This window comes from Lactuca saligna, chromosome 1 (assembly GCF_052625555.1).
Source record: "Lactuca saligna cultivar CGN05327 chromosome 1, ASM5262555v1, whole genome shotgun sequence".
Taxonomy (NCBI): Eukaryota; Viridiplantae; Streptophyta; class Magnoliopsida; order Asterales; family Asteraceae; genus Lactuca; species Lactuca saligna.
The window spans coordinates 97,667,591-97,687,726 of NC_136417.1; the positions used below are offsets into that span (position 1 = coordinate 97,667,591).

The 20,136-nt window shown below is 35.4% G+C and overlaps 1 protein-coding gene across 1 annotated transcript; it reads left to right on the forward strand.

Moving 5' to 3' along the window:
* The first annotated feature begins 226 nt into the window (after positions 1-226).
* LOC145010010 (uncharacterized) lies at positions 227-2,016 on the forward strand. Its single transcript, XM_078968612.1, has 2 exons — positions 227-705; positions 1,332-2,016. Exons 1-2 carry the CDS (start codon positions 227-229, stop codon positions 2,014-2,016), a joined length of 1,164 nt encoding a protein of 387 aa, XP_078824738.1.
* Positions 2,017-20,136: the final 18,120 nt, after the last annotated feature.

Here is a 20,136-nt window from a genome sequence, read left to right on the forward strand (position 1 = left end):
ATTAGAGGAGTGACATTTGTGACTCTAAGCTTTCTAAAGTCATCACAAGGAAGATTTGAGATTGTTATTGCTACATAACAATCAAGGTAATATCTTAAACCCATTCTTATGTTAATATGATTATTTGTATGCTAGAACTAGGGTTTAAAGTCTTGGATGAATAGCATGTATAATAGAGAAACCTAGATCCAAGCATTAGGGTTGCATGAGCACATAGGATGTTCTTATGGCTAAAACCCATCAGGTTATTCATAGTGTTGTTAGCCTTGAGCAATCTGCTTTTATCAAAGGCAAACAAATTCTGGAAGGTCCTTTTCTTCTTAACGAATTGGTTGCATGGAGCAAGTCTTCCAAAAACCCTTTGTTGCTCTTTAAGGTTGATTTCGAGAAGGCTTTTGATTCCTTATCTTGGGATTACTTACTGGAAATCATGTCCATTATGGGATTCGGATCTATGTGGTGTCGGTGGATTAACGAACTTTTGTCGACTGTGAGGGCTTCTTTGTTGATTAATGGTTCCCCGACTGATGAATTTCAAATTCATCGTGGGTTGAGACAGGGTGATCCTCTTTCACCTTTTTTGTTTATTTTGGCTATGGAGGGTCTTCATACTTCTTTGATGCAGGCTCGAGCTGTGAACACTCTTAGAGGGGTCTCTATTTCAGACATTGAAATATCTCATCTCCTATATGTGGATGATGTTATGTTAGTCACTCCTTGGAATCCTGAGAACACTAACTGTCTCCTTTTTAACCTTAGATGATTTTACTTGGCTTCTAGGCTTAAAATCAATTTACTTAAACGTAAATTAATTGGTGTGGGAATTTCTTTTTCTCAAGTTCTTGTGGTGGCAAACAAGATTGGTTGTGCAGCCTCTATGCTTCCTTTTTCCCATCTTGGTATCTCGGTGGGTCAGCCTATGACTCGAAAGTCCTCTTAGGTTCCTATGATTGATAGATTTTGCTTCAAGCTCTCAATCTGGAAGGCTAAGTGCCTCTCGTTTGGAGGTCGTCTTACATTGATAAATTCTGTCTTGGGTTCGTTAGGGAGTTACTTGATGTCTGCTTTCCTTGCTCCTATTTCGGTTTTGAAGGACCTTGAAGGTATGAGGGCGAGATTTTTTTGGGGTGCAGACCGAGATGATCGTCATATGCATTGGGTTAGATGGGATAGAGTCTTATCCTCCAAGGATGAAGGTGGTTTGGGGATTGGCAGTCTTTTCTTTTTCAGTAGACTATGATTTTTCGCTGGTAGTGGAGATTTTATCACTGCCCTGATCTTCTATGGGTTAGAATGATAAAATCTATCTATGGTTTGGATGGCTCTTGCAGGAATCTGAGAATTCCTATTTCTGCCCAAGCTTCTTGGGGTGGGGTTGTTCATACGTTCTCCCAGTTATGCAAGAAATATATTGATCTTCAATCTATGTGTTCTATTAGAGTTGGTGATGGTACCTGTACTTCTTTTTGGCATGATGTTTGGAGGGCTAATACGCCCCTGTCTGCCACTTTTCCTAGAATCTATGCGTTGGATTTGCATAGACATGCTTCTATTATAGACAGGTTGTCCAAGGGTTTGGGAGTTAACACTCTCAGACGTGACCCTAGAGGTGGTGCGGAACAGGAGCAATGGAATAATTTTACTTGTCTTTTGCAGGACTTCCAATTCAGTCCGGTCCCAGATAGACTGGGTTGGGCTATTGATGTTTCATATAACTTTTCAGTTTCTTCGGCTCGAAAATTCTTGGATAGTCTTACGCTTAACAACGGAGGTCACTCTACTCATTGGAATAATTGGGTTCCAATTAAGATCAATATTCTTATTTGGAGAATTAGATTGTCTCGTATCCCTACTAGAGAACATTTATCCCATAGAGGTATCATGGTGGATTCTATTCTTTGCCCTGTCTGTTCTTCTAGAGTGGAGACTGTTGACCATATTTTTGCTAACTATCCTGATTTGAGTGCTTTATGGTCTCGTATCGCGATCTGGTGGGGTGTCAACTGTCCTTCTTAGTTGACTGTGGATTCTCTTATCAATTGGGCTGATTCTACCATCCGGTGTATTGAGCAGCCCAAAGCTTTTGATGCGGTGATCTTAACCGCCTTTTGGTGTATATGGGATTTCAGGAATGGTTTGATTTTTAGAGCGGCTACGTCTAAGAAATCTATGATTTTTGATAATGTTGTTCATAATTCTTTTGTTTGGATTTCTAGTAGATGTAGTAAAGCCAAGTTTAGTTGGTCCTCTTGGCTTCATAATCCTCTTTCAGTTACTATTTTGATGTAATTCTCTTTCTAGCTACTTGCTAGTTTTATAAAATTCCGCCGTTCCAAAAAAAAACAAATTGTATTAATTTGAAGTTCTGAACTTTTCAAATTGTAAGGGAGGAGATAAAAAAATTAGGAAAATGACTCTTGAGGGTAATTAACTTTTTCTTTTGTACTCATTTCGTCCCTTTCCTTTTTTTTTGTATTCAATATATCATCGAACTTGTTGTTTGTGTTCACCATAACCCTTTTGACCGGTTTTTGACCTGTGATAGCCGGTCAAAGGGTTATGATGAACACAAACAACAAGTTCGATGGTATATTGAGTATAAAAAAAAGCAAAGGGACCAAATGAGAACAAATGCAACAGTTGGTTACCCTCCTGATTTATTTTCTCTTTACTCATTTACAGCAAATCCCACGTCATCTCCTACTGATATTAATGACTTTATGAGATTCATTCTTGCTTCTCTTCAAAACATAACCTACGAAAGGACATTATTCATATATGTACAACTTTGTAATGCACTCGAATATTTATTAGGGGAATCTTGAGTAAGCAGACGCATTTCATGATTACATTTACATTTCCACTCAAATGATTTATCGTATTATGGATTCTAGACAAGTCTACAAACGAGTGAAATCACAAGTGTTGTGATTTTTGAGTTTACTTAACTTTAAGATCGAACTCATGGGATAAGATACAACATCAATATGTACAAAAGCAACATGATATTGTACATATTGATGTTGTATCTTATCCCATGAGTTCGATCTTAAAGCTAAGTAAACTCAAAAATCACAACACTTGTGATTTCACTCGTTTGTAGACTTGTCTAGAATCCATGATACGATAAATCATTTGATTGGAAATGTAAATGTAATCATGAAATGCGCCTGCTTACTCAAGATTCCCCTAATAAATATTCGAGTGCATTACAAAGTTGTACATATATGAATAATGTCCTTTCGTAGGTTATGTTTTGAAGAGAAGCAAGAATGAATCTCATAGTCATTAATATCAGTAGGAGATGACAGTGAGATTTGCTGTAAATGAGTAAAGGGAAAATGAATCAGGAGGGTAACCAACTGTTGCATTTGTTCTCATTTGGTCCCTTTACTTTTTTTTGTACTCAATATACCATCGAACTTGTTGTTTGTGTTCACCATAACCCTTTGACCGGCTATCACAAGTCAAAAGCCGGTCAAAAGGGTTATGGTGAACACAAACAACAAGTTCGATGGTATATTAAATACAAAAAAAAGGAAAGAGACCAAATGAGTACAAACGCAAAAGTTAATTACCCTCAAGAGTCATTTTCCCTAAAAAATTAGTATAAAAGTAAAGGACCAATAATGTATTTTATGATTTTCACGGTTCATTCTAAGTAATGATTGTGACAGTAATCGACTTTAATCCCTATAAGGTGTCATTAACAACACCCACGATAAACATACTACATTCTATAATGGACATAATGCACATTAAATAACAATATCATATCTGTTTAATTGTTTATACCTTATCAATTAACAAGTCCTCCAAGACACTATGTTGCAATAAAACAACTGGGTTTCTTTTGTTGTTCAATTTAGAAGAAGAAATACACAATAATGTTAGCATTTGCGAGAATTTACCAAGACAGACATATGGGTATCGGCCAAGTTGACAGGTCTCACATTTACCAATTCCATATAAGATGTAGAGTGCTCATTTGCTTTAATTTCGAAATTGTTTATGGAAGCGCAGAATAGGAAAAAATATCCACAGAATACAGAGAAGCCACCCTAAAATCCGTTACTCCAAAAGGACAAACATCACCAGCTTTCCTGACAAAACCAAAATAGATACCAAATAAGACTGCCCACGACATGATTGGCACATTCTTTTTCTTTTGGTGAAATATCAGATACAAACGAAGGTAACAAGCAACTGTTGAAATTTGTAAATTCTCTATAGAGTACGCATACGAGTCTTATAACCATTTGAATATAAAAAGACAAGTTTGCCACTCATTTAACTAACACTCTCTCCCTTTCTCTCCCTTTGCAAACATTTATTTTTGTCTTTTTACATAAATAAGCACTTTAGGAAATAAATGAAATTACAGAAATGGACCATATGTGAAATAAAGTAACAAAAAGGGTCCCTATGTAACAAATTTAAAGAAATTTTCCACATGTAACACATTTGCAGAAGTCGTCTAAAAATAAATTACATAAATTGTCCCTATATTGAAAATAGGCTTGATATTTGGTGTTTTTAATTATTCTACTTTATATCAATATTTTTTATTAATTTATTCAATAAAAATATATGATTAATGAAATCACCGCAATGAACAAACCATCATCGATAGTATATATATATATATATATATATATATATATATATATATATATATATATATATATATATATATATATATATATATATATATATATATATATATATATATATATATATATATATTTTCATTTCCTTCCTAATAAATAAAGAAATTTTTGTCACATGTCACACTGTTATTGATTTGGCCACATGTCATTTTGTGGTTATTTTCAATTAATTATTTTTCCACATGACATTTTGTGGTTTTATTCATTTTATTATTTTTCACATAATATTTAAATGTAATAATTGCAATAAATGTAATAATAAATGTACATCAATTTCATTAATTGACTTCTTTCTAATTTCAAATTTTCTAAATTAAAGTTTCATTAGTTTTTTTGTTTATTTATCTAAATTATTTGTTTAATTTAAAAGAAAAACAAACAATTTAATTTTAATAATTCAATATTTTTCTATTTTTTTCTTATAAATTCAAACTTCTCAGATGTTTAGAATTTCATATTTTTTTTCTTTAAAATAAACTCATTTAGTACATGTGTCTTATACCTAGTATATATATATATATATATATATATATATATATATATATATATATATATATATATATATATATAGGACATGGGAGCGTTCAATCGAGAATATTTCTTATCGAGAGAACATTTGAGAACAAATTTGGACCACATAATTTTTTTAATTAAAATTATAAAATAATTTAATATAAATCAAAAAATAGTTACAAACAATTAAAACACTGACTAACTAAGACCACTCACCACCCAACCAACACCACCCACCACCGTAACCCGCCACCACCACCCATCACTAACCACCACCAACCACCACTCACCACCCACCACCACCACCACCAACTACCACCCGTCACCATCATCACCACCCACCACCGTCATCACCCAGCCACCACCGCCTGCCACCACCACCCACAACCACTACCTACCAACCGCCACCACCACCTACCACCACCACCCATCACTATCCACCACCACCAACCACTACCCACAACCACCACCCGCCACCACCACCATCCAACCCCACCACTCACACGCCACCACCCACCTCCACCACCTATCACTACTGCCAGCCACCACCACCAACAACCACTACCTACCACCCATAACTACCCACCACCACCAACTACTACCCACCACCCATCACTACCCACCACCCACCACTCACCCGCCATGACCACCACCCACCACTACCACCGCCGGCCACCACCAACAACAACCACTACCTACCACCCATCACCACCGCCCATAACTACCCACCAACCATCACTACCCACCACCACCAACCACCACCCACCACCCATCATAATCACCACCACCACCCGTCACCACCATCACCACACCAGTACCACCCGCCACCACCACCCACACCCACCCACCACCCATCTCTATCACCACCAATTGTAACCACCCACCCAACCACCACCACCCATCACCACACACCACCACTACCCATCACCACCACCCCGCCTCCACCACCTGCTGCCACTACCTACAAAGATTTGTTATTTTGTTTTTGATTCATTAGTTTTTCTCGTGTATATAATCACATGTAATTATATGTATCGAGTCACATGTGATTATATGTATCGAATCATATATGATTTATATGTTATTAAATACATATAATCATATGTGATTAAATACATGTTAAAAACTGGTGAATCGAGAATGCAAAAATGAATATTGTCCACGTAAATCATATGTGATTAGATACATATAATTACACATGATTATATGTATTTTCTAAAATATTATTTACGTGGGCCATATTTATTTTCGTGTTTTCGATTTAATAATTGGCATGTGTATCAAATCACATGTGATTATATATATTTAATCACATATGATTTACATGGACAATATTTGTTTTCACGTGATGATTCAATAGTTGTTCTTATGTATTTAATCACATGTGATTATATTTATTTAATCACATATGATTCGTGTGGAAAATATTTATTCCTGTGTCGATTCAATAATTGGTCTAATATATTTAATCACATGTGATTATATGCATTTAATCACATATGATTTATGTGGACAAGATTCATTGTTTCTTTCTTAATTCAATAGTTGCACTCATATAATTAATCACATGTGATTATATGTATCAAATTGCATATGAGTTTTATTGATAATATTCATGATTCAATATTTTTTCTTATGTATTTAATCATATGTGATTTTATGTATTAATCACATATGATTAACATGGAAAAAGAAAAGCTATTTAATCAAAAACGTGAAAATGAATCGTGTGTATAGAAAGCATATGTGACTAAATGTACAAGAACAACTATTGAACAAGAATGTGAAAATGAATATTGTCCATATAAATCATATCTAATTAGATACATATAATCTCATGTAATTAATCACACAAGAACAACAATTGAATCGAGAACGTGAAAATAAATATTTTCCACATAAATTCTATGTGATTAGATACATATAATCACATGCGATTATATACATTTAATCACATATGATATATGTGGACAATATTTATCTTTTTGTTCTAGATTCAATAGTTGTTCTTGTGTATATAATCATATGTGATTATATGTATCTAATCACATATGATTTATATAGACATCATTATTTTTTGTCCATATAAATCATATGTGACTAGATATATATAATCACATATGATTATATGTATTTAATTACATATGATTACAGTCGACAAAGAACAATTATTGAATCGAGAATGTGACAATGACTCTCATCCACATAAATCATATCTGATTGGATACATATAATCACATGTGATTATATGTATTTAATCACATATGATTTACATGGAGAATATTTGTTTTCACATGTTGATTCAATAGTTGTTCTTGTATTTAATCACATGTGATTATATTTATTTAATCACATATGATTCGTATGGAAAATATTTATTCTTGCGTCGATTCAATAATAGTTCTAATATATTTAATCACATGTGATTATATGTATTTAATCACATATGATTTATGTGGACAACATTCATTATTTCTTTCTCAATTCAATAGTTGTACTTATGTACTTAATCACATGTGATTATATGTATCAAATTGCATATGATTTTTATTGATAATATTCATGATTCAATATTTTTTTTCTTATGTGATATGATGAATGTGGAAAAAGAAAAACTATTTAATCAAAAACGCGAAAATGAATCTTGTGTACAGAAATCTTATGTGACTAAATGTACAAGAACAACTATTGAACAAGAATGTGAAAATGAATATTGTCCATATAAATCATATCTAATTAGATACATATAATCTCATGTAATTAAGCACACAAGAACCACTGAATCGAGAACAGGAAAATAAATATTTTCCACATAAATTCTATGTGAGTAGATACATATAATCACATGTGATTATATGCATTTAATCACATATGATTATATGCATTTAATCACATATGATATATGTGGACAATATTTATCTTTGTGTTCTCGATTCAATAGTTGTTCTTGTGTATATAATCATATGTGATTATATGTATCTAATCACATATGATTTATATAGACATCATTATTTTTTGTCCGTATAAATCATATGTGACTAGATAGATATAATCACATATGATTCTATGTATTTAAACACATATGATTACAGTGGACAAAGAACAATTATTGAAGCGAGAATGTGATAATGAATCTCATCCACATAAATCATATATGATTGATACATATAATCACATGTGTTTATATATATTTAATTATTTTTGCGGTTTCGACTGAATAATTGCTTTTGTGTAATTAATCACATATGATTATATGTATAAAATCACATACGATTTGAGTTGGACAAGATTTATTTTTTCCTTCTCGATTAAATAGTTGTGCTCATGTACTTAATCACATACGATTATACACATAATCACATGTGATAAAATACATGAGAACAACTATTAAATCGACAAAGCAAAAATGAATTATGTCCACATAAATCATATGTGATTAGATTCATATAATCACATATGATTATATGTATTTAATCACATATGATTAATTTGGATAAAGATTTGTTTTCGCGTTCGTATATAATTACATGTGATTGTATGTATCTAATCACATATGATTTAAATAGACAAGATTTGTTTTTACCAAATAAAATCATTTGTGATTAGACACATATAATCACATCTGATTAAATGTATTTAATCACATATGATTAAAGTGGAAAAAGGATTATTGAATCAAGAACGCGAAAAGAATCTTAGCCACATAAATCATATGTGATTAGATACACATAATCACAGGTTATTAGGGTATCCATGAACAATAACATAAAACAAGTAATGCCTACATAATAGGAGAGTTAGTACTCACCTTCTTGATCTTGAAAACTAGCTAGCATAAGCAAAATGGATCCTTTCCTTTCCGAGAACCAACACAAAAATTGTAACATTATTTAGCTTGTGTTTGATGTATTAATCTTATAAAACTTATGTACATATTTCCTTATTTTCTCTTTGATTGTAGTCCTCTGTTTGAGATATGTTTTTTTACCTTTCAACCCAACCCATTTTTAAATTTTGATAAATTTATAATGGTAAAGTTCCCCTTTTTAACTTTTCAGAAATATAAAGATCTCATTCTAATGATTTTTGGCTTATTTTATATTAAATTTACAAGTTGGTAACTTTTAGCTGTCATTTTTTGGACCACTCAACACTCTTAGAATAAACTGTATCAATATAATAAGAGTTACATCAGACCCTTTATATGTTGGAAACTATACATCCATATCTAACTATAGGCATTGGAATTTTGGCATTTGGAATTCTGATGAATTTATTATGATTTTTTGAAGACAGTGCATGAAATCTATGATAGCATGAACCAGCCTGAGAAGATTGCCAAATTTACCCCTCAAGGAGTTGGAATTTCGAAATGTGATTCAAAGTTTGAAGAAAGTAGATACACTAAGATTTCTAGAAAACTAAGTCTCATGATTTTTAGATGTTCGTATTGACTTGAACGGATTTTAGAAGTTGGAGGTCAGTTTTGGGAAAATTGATCATAATATCTTCTAAATCATTTTTAGTGTTCTATTACGGAATTAATTGTTAAGCCTTAAGTTTATAACTTTTAACATGATTTTTGGTTACTTATTAGGCTATAGAGATGTGAAATTCACGTTAACCTAAGGGCCTTAATGCTTGGCTTAATGAGGGTTCAAAGTTAAGGATTTTCAAATAAAATGTCAAATCTTTATCCAAATAAAATCATATCTGATTAGAAAGATATAATCACATCTGATTAAATGTAATTAATCACATGTTATTAAAGTGAAAAAAACGATTATTGAATCGAGAATGCGAAAAGAATCTTAGCCACATAAATCATATATGATTAGATACACATAATCACATGTTATTAGGGTATCTATGAATAATAACATAAAACAAGTAATGCCTACATAATATGAGAGTTAGTACTCACCTCCTTTATCTTGAAAATTAGCTAGCATGAGCAAGATGGATCCTTTCCATTCCGAGAACCTACACAAAAATTATAACATTATTTAGCTTGTGTTTGTTGTATTAATCTTATAAAACTTATGTACAAATTTCCTTATTTTCTCTTTGATTGTAGTCCTCTGTTTGGGATATGTTTTCTTACCTTTCAACCCATTTTTAAATTTTGATAAAATTATACTGGTAAAGTTACCCCTTTTATCTTTTCATAAATATAAAGATCTCATTCTAATGAATTTTGGATTATTTTATATTAAATTTACAAGTTGGTAATGTTTAGCTATTATTTTTTGGACCACTCAACACTCTTGGAAAAAACTATATCAATCTACTAAAAATTACATATGGCCCTTTATATGTTGGAAACTATATATCCGTATCTAACTATAGGCTTTGGAATTTTGGCATTTGGAGTTCTGATGAATACATTATGACTTTTTGAAGACAGTGCATGAAATCTGTGACATCATGAACCAGCCTGAGAAGATTGTCAATTTTACCCCTCAAGGAGTTGGAATTTCGAAATGTGATTCAAATTTTGAAGAAAGTAGACACACTAAGATTTACGGAAAACTAAGTCTCATGATTTTTAGATGTTCGTATTGACTTGCATGGATTTTAGAAGTCCAAGGACAGATTTTGGAAAATTGATCATTATATCTTCTAAATCATTTTTGGTGTTCTTTTAAGGAATTAATGGTTAAGCCATAAGTTTATCAATTTTAACATGATTGTTGGTTACTTATTAGGCTATAGAGATGTGAAATTCAATTTAACCTAAGGACCTTAATGTTTGGCTTAATGAGGGTCCAAAGTTAAGGATTTTCAAATAAAATGTCACTTTCATACTTATTAGGGTTAAGTTTCCAACTTAACCCATTAAGCTCTTTAAGTCACCTCTTTCGAGTGCTACACAGAGGCAAATTAAATAAAGATATCAAAATATGTTTGGGGAAGCTATGCAAGAATATAAAATCTAGTGTATAATCTCAACAACCAAACATTCAAGTTGTTGAATATGTTTGGGGAAATGAAGTCCAATAAAAAAACAGTGGCAAATTAAACAGAGACATCAAAATGATGTTGTTTCAGCAAAATAACCATCAACAAGCACCTACAGACTACAACAATAAATACACCACCTTATTCTTGATTTATTTGTGGAGGTTTTTTCATTGAGGCATTTCATCGAACACTTGGTGTTCAAAAGATATATAAACTTATATGAAACAAGATAGAAGTTAATTACCCCAAATGAAAGAGTAATGAAACAACAATAACAACAATAATCACTAATCACCCAACAAGTATGTATTTGACGTCATTCAGAACTCAGAAGAACAAATATGTGTAAGGAATATATGACAATTACCAAATATATTCAATGCCTGCTCCAAAATAAGGAACCAAAAGATAATCGAGATCTGAAACCCTTAGGATGTGTGCTAATAATCTGAGCACCAGGGACTTTGGTTGTTGCCCTAAGAAAATGAGCCAAACGTTGACCATACGTGTGAGGAAACGATTGACTGATAGTGCAGCCACCAGATGACTCTACCACAGTAGTTGGATCACTAAATTGTAATGGGGGGAGGGGGGGATCAGAGTGGGGTGACAGTTGTTTTGTGAGTGAAAAGCAAATCATAGAGAATCTTTATGTTAAATTTCAATTAAACTTAAATGACGTCTTCCGTATTTTTTAAAATTGTTCTCAAATGTTCTCAAACTAAATAAATGTTCTCATTTGAACATACCTCTCTCTATATGTGTGTGTATATATATATATATATATATATGAGTTCAATTTATACCCCTCCAAGTTTTGTTGCCATGAGCCAGCGCAAGGCTATTTATAGCATGGCTCTGTAACCTTGGGTATAAATTGATTATTGATAATTTGAAATTAGGTATTTTCGATGTCACGACGCGGAGAGTTGGCATTCGTGACACGAGGCACTTCATAAGTCACTATGCGACTTTGGAGTGAATTGCGACGTGACGCCAATAGGCACTTCATAAGTCACTACGCGACTCTTTTCCAAGGTGACACCCTCAATAGACCCCATATCCTTAACCTGGAACTCAAGATTTGATCAACGATTGTCGGCATAGCTCTTCTATTGACTCTTTTGTGTCTAAAGTCTGCCCCAAACCTGATGAATCAACTTGGTAGTCTTGAGTACCACCTCAATACTCCCCATGATTCGTTGACCGACCTCACCCCAACATATCGGGGTCTTGCACATACTCCCATAGAGAATCTCAAAAGGAGGTCGATCTATGCTGGCGTGATTAAGGTTGTTATATGAAAACTCCGCCAAAGGGAGATACGTATCCAAACTCCTACTAAAATACAATACACACGCCCGAAGCATATCCTCCAAGGTATGGATATTCTGCTCACTCTGTCCATCAATCTGCGGGTGGAATGTCGTGTCGAAATGTAGACGAGTACCCAAGTCCTCATGAGACCTGGAAATAAATTGAACATCCCTGTCTAAAACCACTAAAAATGGCACCCCATGACGTGCCACAACCTCCCAGATGTAAATGTCGGCCAACTTCTCAACATAGATACTCTTCTAAATCGGAATGAAATGCGCGCTCTTGGTCAATAGATCCATGATGACCCATATCAAATCCACTCTGCATGTTGTCCATGGTAATTTTGTGATGAAATCCATGGTAATATCTTCCCATTTCCAAATGGGAATGTGTAACGCCTGCAACTTGTAGTGACGTCATTGATGCTTGGCCTTGACTTTCCTGCAAGTCAAGCCCCTCTCCACATACCTAGCCACATCTCTCTTCATGCTTGGCTACCAGTAATAAAGTCGGAAATCCCTATACATCTTTTTTTCTCTAGGATGGATAGAGAACCCCGACTTGTGTGCCTCCTCCATCAAAACCTGGCACGCAACACCCAAATGTGGAACCCATACCTTTCGATGAAGAGTCAATAGCCCCCGACTATCATAAACGAAAGAAGCCACCCGACCCACTATACACTCGCTCTTATGGTGTTCTTCCTTCATAGCCTCAACCTAAGCCTCTCGAATATGCTCCAAGAGTAGAGTAATCACTGTCATCCTCAAACACACATCTCTGATCGATGTTGTGACCGCCTTGCAGCTGAGAGCAAAGGCCATCATGTTGGCCTTCCCCGGATGGTAAAGGATCTCACAAACATAATCCTTCACCACATCCAACCATCTACGTTGTCTCATATTTAGATTCGATGGATCCATCAAATACCTCAGGCTCTTGTGATTTGTGTAAATAGTAAAACAGACCCCATAGAGTTAATGTCACCAAATCTTGCAGGCGAACACCACCGCCCCTAACTCCAAATTGTGCGTCAGATAATTCACCTCATGAGGCTTCAGTTGCCTCAAAGCATAAGCAATAATGTGACCCCTCTATGTCAGAACTGCACCCAAACCCGTGATCGGCACATTACAATTAACCACAAAATCCTCAACACCCTCAGGCAGGGTCAGAATCGGCGCATGACATAATCTCTACCTTAAGGTCTCAAAAGCTGTCTGCTACTTAGGCCACCAGCGAAAACTAACAGTCTTCTTCGTCAACCGAGTTAAAAGAACTGCTATCTTGGATAAATCCTGAATACATATCCAATAGTAGCCTACCAACCCAAGAAAACTCTAAATCTCTGAGAGAAACCTTAGAACCTCCCACCTCATCACAGCCTCAACCTGATGGGTTTTATGCATAAGAAACATTCATATGTGCTCATACAAACCCTAATGCTTGGATCTAGGTTTCTCTATTGAACATGCTTTGATTCCAAGACTTACAAACTCTAATCTAGCATACAAATAACAAAAAACAACATATAGAATACGATCTAGATGTTTAACTCTTCAAATATTGGCTTAGATCTTCTTCTCTTCTTCTCTTGAGCTTAGAGTCACAAAAGCAACTCCTCTAATGGTTCACAAACCCCACAGACAAGAAGGCAATATGAGAGTGGGTGAGAGAAGCTAGAAATCGGCCTAGGGTTCTCTTAGAATCAAGTGGTCGCCGATTTCAATGCCCTAGGGGTCTTATTTATACTTACAGGCTACTAGGGTTTCAGTCTAAACCCTAATGGATAGCTTAGCCACCAAGCAGCCCAAGGAACCTTCTGGAATAAGGCCTTGGACGAAATTATGATGGATACCCATCATAATTTCGTTCCCCCTTAAGTCCATTAGGTTTCCTTAACCCAAAACTCAACTATCATACATTTGACAGTTTATACCCCTTTATTCAATTAATCTCTTTTGGTCACCAAATTAATTCCTAATTAATTTATGACCAATACTAATTAAATAAATATGATTTCTCCTTTAATATATTATTCTTATAATATATTAATAAACCATAATACTCTCTCTTTCTCCTTAAATTACCTTGTCAAGTTGCTTTGGAGAAGGCAACCCAAAAGGACCATGCACAACCGGGTCAAGTACATACCAAATATAGTTACGGGCTTAGACACTATTCCAACAGTCTCCCACTTGGATAAGTCTAGTAACTATATCTCACATACGACTTCAGAATCCGATTAGCAATCGTAGCTCTTTATACTTAGCTGTCAACTCTGATCAACTTGTCCTTTAGATAAAGGATCGTATAATCCTCTGTTCTGGATATCATGCTAACAATGCTTATTGTCCAGCAGGTGTTCCTTGATTTCCGATTTGTTTGACATAGAATTTAGTTGAACACATAAACTTCATTCTGAACGGGCCCGACATATAAGTCAAAACAAATCATCAAGTGGCCAAGATATCACTTTTATTCTCATAGAATAAAAGGAACAGATCAACTTCGACTCATATGCATCCATTATTCACTAATTAAATTACACACTATAATGCATTTTATAACATCAAGTTACTGATGCGTTTACACATTATCAATGCATAACCAACCAACAAACAACAACCATATCTCTAAGTTTTTAAGACTATATGATGTTATCGCTTTGCGATCACTTAAGGTAAAACACCACGAAGTGATACAGCAAACTCGGGTTTATTCCAATGCTCAAATCATATTCATAAGCATTCATGAACTTTGCAGCAAACCTTTGCTATGTCCAAAACCCTTTAGACAATCTACAAACAATTCATGACAGTCTTCATTCATATCTACTTCCAAAATATGACCGACTGTGGACCTTTTTGAATAATCCAATCATTCAGGAAGTCAAAACATGCAAAATGGAAACAATAGATAAATAACCAACACAAGATAGTAGCTTTACTCATAAATAACACAATTTTATTTATTCATCAAATGTCAAGTACAAACTATCTATTACACATTTCCTATCTAATCCAAACTCATATCATCCTTCAGCCCAATGCTCCTAGCGTGCTGCAAATGTTTGACCCTACTCAGGCCCTTCGTAAGGGGATCTGATGGGTTTTCTTTTGATGATACCCTCTTCACAACGAGGAGTCCCTCTTCTACCCGATGTCTGATAAAATGGTATTTTCTGTCAATATGTCGAGATCTACCATGATCTCTCGGTTCCTTGGTCAAGGCAACCGCTCCTTCATTATCGCAGAAAATTTCCATCGGTTCCTTTATGGATGGCACAACTCCAAGGTCTCCAATGAAGTTCTTTAACCATATAGCCTCCTTTGATGCTTCGCTCGCTGCAATATAATCTGATTCGCACGTTGAATCAGCTACAGTCTCTTTCTTGGAACTTTTCCAAGTCACTGCTCCTCCATTTACGGTAAAGACCTAGCCCGACTGCGATTGGAAATTATCCTGATCCGTCAGAAAACTAGCGTCACTGTACCCTCATACCCTTAAGTCATCACTCCCACCGAGGACTAAAAACCATTCCTTGGTCCTCCGAAGGTACTTAAGAATATTATTAACTACAATCCAATGAGCTCTACCAAGGTTCCCTTGATATCTGCTGACCATGCTCAAAGCGAAGGCCACATCAGGGTGAGTACAAGTCATAGCGTACATGATAGAGCGTACTGCGGAAGCGTAAGGTACTCGGCTCATATAAGCTATCTCTGCCTCTGTACTCGGGCTCTGAGTCTTACTCAGCTTGGTATTGCTTTGGATTGGCAACTCCCCTTTCTTGGAATTTTCCATACTAAAACGCTTTAGTACCTTATCCAAGTATGTATCCTGACTGAGTCCTATCAGCCGTTTTTCCCTGTTTCTTACTATTCTTATTCCCAGAATATAAGCAGCCTCTCCGAGGTCCTTCATAGCGAAACATTTCCCAAGCGAGGACTTGATCTCCTGCAAGGTTGGGACATCGTTTCCTATGAGTACTATGTCGTCGACATATGTGACAACCCGATATTTCAACTCTTTGTAATGACCTAAAAAGTCAAGTATTGTAACCACTTTTGTGTTAATGAAATTAACTTTGATAATAAGATGTCCAAAAAGTTTCTATTTAACTACCTACTATGTTTAATATCATTAAACCGAGATCGTACGTAAAAAGAATGCCCAAATCCGGCTTCGTATACTGAAGTTAAGATTTTTCCAAGTTCAGCTTAACAACAGACAGCTAAAAACTCGAATCGAAGATCGAACGACTTTTGGCCGGAATGACCTAAACGAGAATCGAAGGTCTCGACAATGGTAATTCAGCGGTAAAAAGTCTGGCGAAAACCGACGTCAGATAAAGAAGTTATGAATTTTTGAATAAATTCCTTAATCACGTCATTTTAATAAATAAATAATAAAAATAATTTCGGAATTTGTCGACGGTGTCTAAACGAAAGTTGTAGAGCGTAGTCTCACCTACGCGTGGATATAAAGACCATCGAAAACGGAGTTCGTATGAAGAAGATATGATTTTTTGAAGTTTATTAAATAAATTATATATAAATTTAAATCAAAAATCCGGTAATATCCGAAGGAGGAATCAGCGTCCTCATCCGAGTTATGCGCCGCGTAACCCCGTACGCCCCGCGTACGCGAAGGCCTTGGTCTCGGTCCGTCCACGTCGCCCCTATGCGAGCCTACCCGATCCGTCCCATCCGAAGCGAGGCAGTCGAGGACTCGGTCACGGGTGACGCACGAGTACGCCCCGCGTACGAGCGTACGCCCCGCGTACCGAGGCTTCTCAGACCTCCTATAAATATAGATGCGAGGGTTCCGGGAAATTCACCCCATTTCTCTCATTTCTCTCACGATACTGCCTCGTTTTCCGTGCCCGCACTACCCCGAAGCCCTGATCATTTTGCTCAAGACCCGAAGGTCGATTTTAATCCCGAGATTCCTGTGGATCCCAAGAAAAATCCGTTTCCCGAGATGAAACTCTGCCCGGTTTTCCATCTCGATTTCCGCAATCTTTCAAGTGAGTTCATACCCTTATAATTCACACTTTTAAATGTTTTATAAATATTTTTATATGCTTTTAAGGGGGGAATACAAGTAAAACACACAATTATTATCGTGTGTTATATATATATAAAGTTTCATTATACATTTTATCAACGGAAATCATATGTGATTTATAGCTATTATAGGGAAACTTTTGTATGCAAAATATATCACGATAACATCATATTCTTGGAAATGGAAAATGTGGTTATATATGTATAGGTGTTTATTGGTACTATATAACTTATAACTTTTTCATAGCAAGTGAGCATTCTTACTAAGGATTACTATACAAACGAGACACACTTTTAGAAAACTATAATAGGTATAGTTTTGCGAGAACATTACGAACTTTTACATATTAGAAACACTATTTCAAGAAGTATACTTTCACATACAAGAACAAATGTCCATTTTCATATGTAAATCAGTTTTATACTAAATTTTGTGAGACATTAACTTCACGTACGTTCGAGTACGCATTTCAAGTCCTATATTATATACCAGAATTCATTGGAGGGGGAGCCTGGTGTTTGTGTATAGATCTATACGGGCTTGACAACCCGCGCCCTGACTGTTAGCTACAGTCCACCATTTGGGGTGACAAACGTCAGAACATTCCAACGCCTGAAGAACGTTGTGTATAGGCATTTCTAGTCAATAGCATGGTTATAAAACTCACATGGAGTATTGAAAACACGTTGATTTACGGGGTTATTCAGAAGTATTGGAAATTTTATACTTACATACATTTTTAGAAACAAACATTGGTCTTGAGAGAAGGCTACTTTTATACTAGTAGAAAATATAGGATTTTTTTAGAAACAAACAAACAAGAACAAAACAGTTTCAGTTCATACCAACATTTTCATTTAATACTTATGAAACTCACTAGCTTAAATGCTGATCTACTCTTTCAAAATTACTTGTATGTCCCAGGGATTCAGTAAATACAGGTAACAATATGCTTTTGAAGGAGGGACGCTGCGGCGCCAGTTTAATTTCATATTTTGGACATCATATTGTAATTGGTTTTGAACATGTACCTTTTGAAAAATGTAAAATTTCAATTATATATATGATGGTTGTATTACTTTCTTTACTATGTATTCATTTGTTACGTTACCACATGAAGTCATCCGCCCCCGAACGTTTCCGCCGTTCCGGTTTGGGGGTGTGACAGATTGGTATCAGAGCAATGTTTATAGTGAACTAAGTATATCGAACCACATAAGATATACAAACTATAAATGCTTAAGGGACTAATACTATCTGACAAAACGATTTTTATTTACGCCTAAGCCACGTTTCGTTTAACTTAAAATGTTAGTTCATTCAAGTACAAATACATGCATACAACAAATTATTTTCATGTTTATTAACTATACAACAAGTATTTAGACAAGTTGGACACTACGATTAAGACTCGATATATGTAATCAGATTTGGGAAAAATATAGCGTGATCAACTATATTTGCCCGAAATCGGACCAATGTATATCGAGGAATGCTCGTAGTGAGCAACAAGTCAAAACTTACCAAAAACATCATGAGGATCAAACACAAGAATTTAAATACTATAGGAGTATTTGCTACATAAACTAGTTTAACTTACATGTTTAATCTTACATGTTCCGACTTTATTCAATTCTTATAACCCTATTCTCGTACAGTCAAATGGCTGGATTTCATCACCCCGGCGACCCCTACTATCCCAACCAAGTTAACGGGGGATGGATCGAAGATGATCCCGAGGAGGATGAAGAACCCATAGAATTGGAAGAAGAGGATGACTCCGGTACCGACTCAGAGCCGGAAGTGATCAACCCACCACCCGCACAACCTCCCGCCTTCGTAAGGAACTTTCAAGGACCGACTCCCATTTGGGGAAGTCACCTCCACCATTGGAGCCAACAAAAAAGTCTACGCCCTCCCTACGACATGTGCCGAGATTTCTACGATGTCCGCGGTGGAGGTTCAGCCGATCGGGCACTCCCGGTCATGGTGGGCAAACTCGCCAACCAGTCCTACCAATCCGGAGTTCAAGCTAGCCGGATTCGGGAAGTCAACGTGGAAGTACAGGTTCACACTTCCGACATCCGTAGGCTGGACAGAGCTCAGGACAATGCCCAACACCAAACCGAGGCATTTCAGGCACAAATGATTGCAGCGCTCGCCGAAATAAGGGAACAACAAGCCGCCTTCGATAGGCGTCTTATGGAAGCAAAGCAATCGGATGCGGAATCAAGCTCCAAGCACAACCTACGTCGCAAATAGTGCTTGCCAAAATCCCAAATTTTGTTATAAATTAGGACTTCGGATAAAAGTATTATTTTCTTTAAACTTTCTGTAAATCGGAGACCTTTAGGAAGGTCAAAAACTTTTGTATAAACTCGGATGTAACACGACTATATGTTTAATATATATAGGGCATATCTCTTTCATGTGTTAATTATGTGCAGTTCATTAAATTCACAAGTATATCTATTCAAACTCCATTTGTAAATCAAGCTCGAGACCCTGTGTTGGTCAAACCAAATTCTTGAACTATTAAAGAAAGTTAACTCTATATCATTCAACTCTCAACCACCAAAACTAATAATCTCTCATT